Raw genomic sequence first — 7,471 nt, forward strand, 5'->3', positions numbered from 1 at the left:
TATATATATATATATATATATATATATCATCATCATCGTCATCATCATTAATATCCATTGTTCATGTTGACATGGGTTGAATGGTTTGACCAGGGCTGGCAAGCTGAGGGGCTGTACCAAACTCCAGTCTGATTTGGCATGGTTTCTATGGCTGGATGCACCAGTATCTGCCATGATTAGGATTTCACTTAGCTTGAGGGGTACTCTACTCAAGTATGGCATATTGCCGAAGGTCTCAGTCATTTCTCATTGTCTCCATGGGGCCAATTGCTCAAAAGGAGCTTTTTATGTGCCACTGGCACAGGTGCTAGTTATGCGACAAGTATTTATTACAAGTTTTAGTCACTCGTTACTTATTCTAAAGTAGTAACCCACACCCATTCCATCAAAATATTGCCATATCCCACCATTGGGGCATGTGCCTCACTTTGAGAAACACTGGTATTGATAATAACGAGTATAGATAATAGAACATCTTTGTATAGTGGTGGGTGTTGTTATTCAATCCTAGGTCAGGTCTGTTTGACCAAATTTGTAATCAAAGACCTTCCAACTGTGAAAGTAGATGTTGTTTAGAAAACAAAACTAAAAGTAATCTAATTTAATTAAAATTTAAGAAATAAAGTTTCTCATAAGAAAAGATGAAACAAAATTAAAACACTTAAAGAAAGCAAAGCCACAAAATCCATTCAGCACTTGCAAAGAGAGTAAAACAATTCTACTTACTTCGACAGTAGCCTTTATCAACAAGTAAATCATCAAGACCGATTTTTGAATATCTATCTCTAGCAAAACCAGTGAATACAATTCTTCCACTTTTACTGGGTAAATCCATACAACCATACTGCCACTCAGTTCCACGGTCTCCAGAATCTTGCCAGAAATATGGTTTTTCAGTAAACCATGATTTAAGTCCTTCTTCCTCAAATCTTACTTGTAGTGATTTAGTTCCAGTCCCAGGCATGTAATAGAGAAATTCAAGTTTCATCTTTTCATTTGGAATATCAATTACAGGTGACCTTATAGAGTTCCTCGTGCCTGAGTAGTAGTAGTAGTAGTAAGAATAAGAAGTAAATAGCAGATAGTTTCCTGTAAAACAGACAAAAAAGTTTTGATTATTTCATTAATATTTGATGCTAATGCAAGTTATTTGCTATGATAAGAATAAGTTCTAAATCAAGTAATATATAAATGGACAAAAATGATTTCCTGTAATAAGTTAGAAAAATATCTATAATAACATAAGTTTAACTACTATCAGGTCCATGATTGACCAGTTAGATTCCCCCCATTCGCTTCTAATTTACAGTGTTAAATATTCTGTAGTATTTTATTATATTCCAAGTTCAAATGACATCATAGCATACTTAGTTTTTCATATCCTGAAGTTGATTTAATTTACTTAGATCCCTCTGTTACACTTCTATGGCTTTATGTGAATGTAAGAAATCAGTATACTGATTTTTTGCATTGACACAAAAATAGTCAAACGACTGGTTTATTCAGAAATATATTACAGTAAGTTATGCAACTGTCATGGTTTTTATAGACTAAATGGCAAATGCATTATCATAAAAAATGGCAAAGGAGATGTGCTGAAAATTATTGTTCCACCTTGTAGAGCAAGTTCATGTGGATGGCAATCTCTGTCATCATCAAACAGAGTAGGGTGTTAATTTGAGAACCCTGGACATTGAATGATTGTCAGTATTAACTTTTGGTCTGTTTCATGTAGTTGGTGATACTTGTAGTAAAGTCATTGTTCTTGTTAGCGGCTGTGTAGTACCATGAAACATGTTTGTTAAATGCTGAGCAATGGTGAGAACTACACCACTTCAAGTTGCAGTAATAATGCCATATGTTGTGGATACCCACAAGACTGAAGCATATATCCTGGACCAGAAAGACAATTCTTTCAGCTTGTTAAACACTATACATAAGCAGATATGAGCATACTTTGCCTGCTTCATAATACTTTTAGTAAGTACTAACATGGAAGCCTATGGCAGTATTGTGCTGAGACATTCGAGCGAGATCGTTGCCAGTGCTGTTGGACTGGTTCCTGTGCAGGTGGCACGTAAAATACACCATTTTGAGCGCGGCCGTTGCCAGTACCACCAGACAGGCCTTCGTGCCGGTGGTACATAAAAGCACCCACTACACTCTCAGAGTGGTTGGCATTAGGAAGGGCATCCAGCTGTAGAAACTCTGCCAAATCAGATTGGAGCCTGGTGTAGCCATCTGGTTCACCAGTCCTCAGTCAAATCGTCCAACCCATGCTAGCATGGAAAGCGGACATTAAATGATGATGATGATGAATGTGAAACAATTGATGACAATTGTCCAAAACTGTTTATATTGGTGAGCACTTGTTAAAGAAATCATCTGAGGTCATTTGTTGATCTAATGGTGCAAGGAGGGTGTTGTTTCTTAATTATGTAGATATAATATAAATAAAAAGAGAAATATCATCAAATAATACCATTTACAATTTATTTATTTTAGCCAATTATTTATATATATATATATATTTATTTATTTATTTGACTTTTTGTCTGGATAAATTAGGGATTTACTGAATTAATTCTCATTTCTGACTGCTGTGCAATATCTTCCTTTCAGAAAATCTATACTATTCAGTACAAGAAAGAATATAACACAATGATTGCAATGGTATTTAAACACACTATAGTATAGAGATCCAGCAGCTTAAACACTTTTAATTATGAATTTTTTTTATCATTTCATTAAAGATGACCTCGTATAGGCCTCAAAAGAGAAAAACACTTTAGCTAAAGGATTCTTTATACTTATTTTAGTAATTTAAAACTAAGATAAATTTTATTTTAGGATAAATGTAAAAATAACATAATAATATATGAATGTATCATATAATCTTGGTAGGGAAGCAGAATTGGACAAAGGGGGTTGGTGCAGTCAGAGAAGTAATATACATTCATCTGTTCTTTCATTATTGAGTGTTGAGAGAAGGAATGAAATGAGTGGACATAAGTAGAGTTCATAAATAACATGCCAGTTTTGAAGAGCAGAGACTTTTGTAGTAGAGGCAGATGAGGTTGAGTGAAAATACTGCATCTTTCGACTGAATGTCATTGATTGAATGGTTGTGTGTAATATCAGTAGAGACATCTAACCTTGTGGGTCCTATTTGAGCTTTGTAGAAATGATTAGGACTAAGTAAATTTTTTGTTTCTAAAGAGAATGGCTAGTCTTTGAGACACTGTTTGAACAGTGTGTGTGATGTGTTAGTGCTAGGGATGATCATCTGTGATTTGTAGGAAGCTGAATAGTTAAAAAAAAATTGTCTTATACCAGAGAAGTAACAGAAGAAGAATAATGTTTTCTTGATAAGTGGCTTGTCCACAACAATCTTGTGTTGTTGAAGGAAATAAAATTCTTGTGTCTCCCAAGGAGAATATTTCCAAGTCAGTTCAATGGGCAATATAGGTTTGACATGAAATGTCTAGGCTGTATGAAGATGATGTTTGTGTATGGAAGTTTGGAGGTGGCAGTAAGTAGGCTATTAATGCACAGAAAGGAATGTGTTGGTGACACAACTGAGCTGTATACACTAGAGCTCATAGAGTGTAGCTGAGCAAGAGTTTTGCCTGTACATACTACAATAGTACAAACTGATAAGAATCTTTTAATCCAAGAGACTAGAGCCCAATATGAGATTTTATCAAGATTTCCATACCAGACACACTCAAATGTCTTGTTGATGTCAAGTGTTATGACATTGTTTTCATGAAATTTTCCAAGTGTGAGATGGCTGCTGGTAAATGACATCAAAGAGAGAGTTAACAATAGAATTATGGAAGCTGTACTGATGTTGGAGAAGCTAGTTATTAGCAACTGTGTTCAAATTTTTGAGATGTTGGAAGTTAGAGTAATAAGTCAATACTTCACAAGATCAGAGAGATAGTATTTCTTGGACATGAGATTCATTGTAGTATGCTTCAAAACGTGAAGACAGATTCCTGTTTAGAGAGAGAGAAAGACTGAAAACTTTTAGGAAGATTAGAAGATGAATTTAGGAGGAACTGTTTGAGAGTGATGAAAGGTACATTGGTAGGGCAGTGATTTTATTGATTTGGAATGACAAGAGGTGTATTTACATGTGGTATTGTGTTCCTGGTAATGGGACAGGAAGAATACAGAAAGGAAGTTTTACAGGCATTTTGCTAAGCCTTTACATTACTGAACTTAAAAAAGCTGGTTGGAATGAGACTAAAGTTTAGTGAATTAACATCTGTTATAATCCTTAACTTGTTGGGTTCTTATAACACCCATTTCAGTATACAGTATACTTAGTAAAAGCAGTAAAGATATGACTATCTCTGACCACCTACTATGTACTCTCCTCTTAATAGTGACTTCTCATACCACTTGTCATGTGGGAGGGTTGTACCATTATTGCTAATTCTCTACATCATCTCTCCTTTTACGTTTTTCTTAGGAAGTGTCATTTTATTTAGCAATAATTTTTTTACTCACCCCACCTCCCTTTTTTGAGTTTTTTTTGTACATTTTAATATTTTTTGCATTTGATATCTATTTTCAGGAACTCCATATGTTTTCTTTTCCTCTCACTTGTACGCCTGGGTTCAACCACCTGTAGTGGCATTGGTATTTGGAGTGTATCGTACAACCATTCCATTGGTTCTTCCAACTTCTTTGGTTCGCTTTCCATGAATCTCTTTCTCAGTTGGTTCCTGTGTCACTTATGTATGCCTTTCCTACTTTTTATCCAATACATCATTTTACCTATGCATTTGGTAATTATGCCATATTCTCAACTCTGCTTTCCATTCTTGCATGCCCTCATATACACCTTTTCCCTAACTTTAAAGAATCGTGCTGTCTTCCCTGACACTTTTTCTTTTTTGCCAGATAGCAATTTATCAAAGACTGATTTTACTTTCATTGCAAACATCAGCTTTGCTGGTGAGCTACCTGTTAGTGTATTCAGATTTGGTGTTACACAGTACACTCCTAAAAATTGTTCTAGAGCTACCTCATCCATGACTTCTTTATTCGATTTTCTAAGGGCTCTTTTGAAGGTATTGACAAAGCATTATGGGATGGTATGGCGCTGTAGTTATATGTTCTACTGCAAACGTTTCACAAAATTTTTAAAATTCGCTAGACACAAATTACGTTCCATTGACAGACACTATCTTGTCTGGGATGCCAAATCTTGCAAACAATTTTATCACAGTCGGGGAGGCTGGTTGTTTACACTTACAAATTTCAGGCCATTTCAAGAAACTATCAACCACCACTAAGTAGTAAAAATCATTTAAAGGACCAGCGAAATCGATGTGTAGTCTCGACTATGGAATATTTACTTTTGGCTAAGGTTCAATTTTTATAGTGGGCAATTTTGCTGCTAGAGCGCATTCTCTACAACATTTCACCAAATGTTTGATTTCTCTGCCCATTTACGGCCAGTATACATAACTGCTCATTAAAGCTTTAATCCTTGAAATACCAGGATGTCTAACGTGAAATCCTCTCAAAATTTTCTTTTGTAGTGTTGCCGGTGTCACTACTCTCAGTATGCCATCAAACATTGAGTATAGGTTCATGTCTTGGTTTTGTTTCACACCAAACCTGTTTCGATTTTCTTTTGTTGACCATGGTGTTCTTTTTATTTCCTTTATAAAATTATCTTTTACTGCATTCTTCTGACACTTGCAGTAGGGTTACATCCTGGTTTTGTTTCAGCTTTGCGAGAATTCTAGTTCTAACTTCTGTGTCCTTTTTGGCAATATGTCTATAGGAATCTTGCAGGCGTGAACTTTTCTAGCGGTGAAACAACGGTTTTGATCTGACAACAGTTAGATATGTCTCAGACGCCTTTAGCTAGGCCGAAGCGGTGTCTCCACCACTTGACCCTTTCTGACCTCTTCTACTCCATCTAGAATAGAGATAAACAAGACGGCCAGCTAAAGCCTTTGCACTCACTACCCTGCTTCATAGCTATAAAAACCGGAGACCTCCAAGCAAACTTCCTCTTTTTAGTCACCAGTGGTTACTTGACGACTCATGGAGAACGAAGCCTGGCTGACCAGCTACAACCTTGGCCAGAGGGAGAAAGAAGTTTACTGTCAGCCACTGAGACAACGTCGCACACATTATAACTAATACGAGCTCACATCCTTTTCTCTTTAACACTACCATCTCTCTCTCTATATAAATACTACTATGAGAAAGTGTGCATACAGATACAGGCAGAAATTCTTTACCTTGTATGCTTTACGTACAAACTGTTATACTATTACACTGGCCTACCCGTCGTGGTATGGCAACATATAAAGTAACGGTAAATAAATATTTCTATAAAAATGTTGATCATCTTCATCGTTCATCTTATAACCAGTACAATTGGTAAATAATACTTATCGTTACAATGAGTGACACATCGACTACACAACACAAAAAACATCAACCGTTACATGTCCATTTTAACATATTTGGCATTAATTCATCCAGCTCAAACTTCTCACATTCCCTGTTTACTCTACCAGCATATGTGATGTAGCCCTTATCATTGTTTTTCTCTATATTCAGACACTTCCAACGTGTGTTGAACAATGAGCCTTTTTCACTGAAAATTTTGCACAATATATCTATTGTATCATTAAAGTTTATGTCTGAAGGTTTTCTTGTGGGTACATAATTACTGTATCGTTCATGTTCTATTGCTGCCAGTTTTCTCAAGATCTAGTGCATTTTCATCTCGTCATCCTAATCTTTACAATCTTTCTTGAAGATTTGTTCATGTCTCCTGTCGTATGCTTCGAAGATAACTTCTTCGTCAGGCTCGTATTTGAACTCTGTTATGTAGTTCGCAACATACTCTGTTGAGAACATTTTTTCTTACTTTCCTGGCATTTTCAGTAATTGCAGCATTTGTTACTGTAATATTATTTGTTGTTGCACTTGCAGTTGTTTCTGCTGTTGTTGTTGTTGTTGGTGGTGGTGTTACTTAAGCTGTTGTTCTTGTAGTTGTTGTTGTTTTGCAACTCGAGCAAACAGGCCAAAAGATGTTCCATAATTTTACGAATATTTTCGTAAGTTTCACACAACAAAACTTTGTGAGTTTATTAACTCTACGTGAGTTGGTTTATCTTCGTTGAGTTTATTAATTCCTCATGAGTTGTTTAAATTTTCGTCACCACTGTTATAATCCTTTAAATGTTGTATTGTTATAATGCCCAATTCAGTATACAGTTTACTTAGTAAGACCAGTAAAGACATGACTGTTTCTGACTGCTTACTATGTACTCTCCTATTTATAGTGACTTGTCACATGAACGGGGTGTACCCTTATTTCTAATTCCCTACAACAACATCAGAAGGTGAAGATAGGTGTTGATTGCGATAGAATAAAATGAGGATATAAAATAAAATTACATTTCAGATAGGGTTAATCAAATAGGTG

The 7,471-nt window shown here is 35.6% G+C and overlaps 1 protein-coding gene across 1 annotated transcript in view; it reads right to left on the reverse strand.

The window, feature by feature from the left end:
* The window catches only part of LOC128247351 (MAM and LDL-receptor class A domain-containing protein 1-like), a 106,005-nt gene that overhangs the window by 40,255 nt on the left and 58,279 nt on the right, over positions 1 to 7,471 (reverse strand). Inside the window, exon 9 of the mRNA XM_052966614.1 lies at positions 727 to 1,089. Coding sequence (XP_052822574.1) covers positions 727 to 1,089 — 363 coding nt within the window. The remainder of the gene's footprint in view (positions 1 to 726; positions 1,090 to 7,471) is intronic.

Source organism: Octopus bimaculoides, chromosome 3, assembly GCF_001194135.2.
Source record: "Octopus bimaculoides isolate UCB-OBI-ISO-001 chromosome 3, ASM119413v2, whole genome shotgun sequence".
NCBI lineage: Eukaryota > Metazoa > Mollusca > Cephalopoda > Octopoda > Octopodidae > Octopus > Octopus bimaculoides.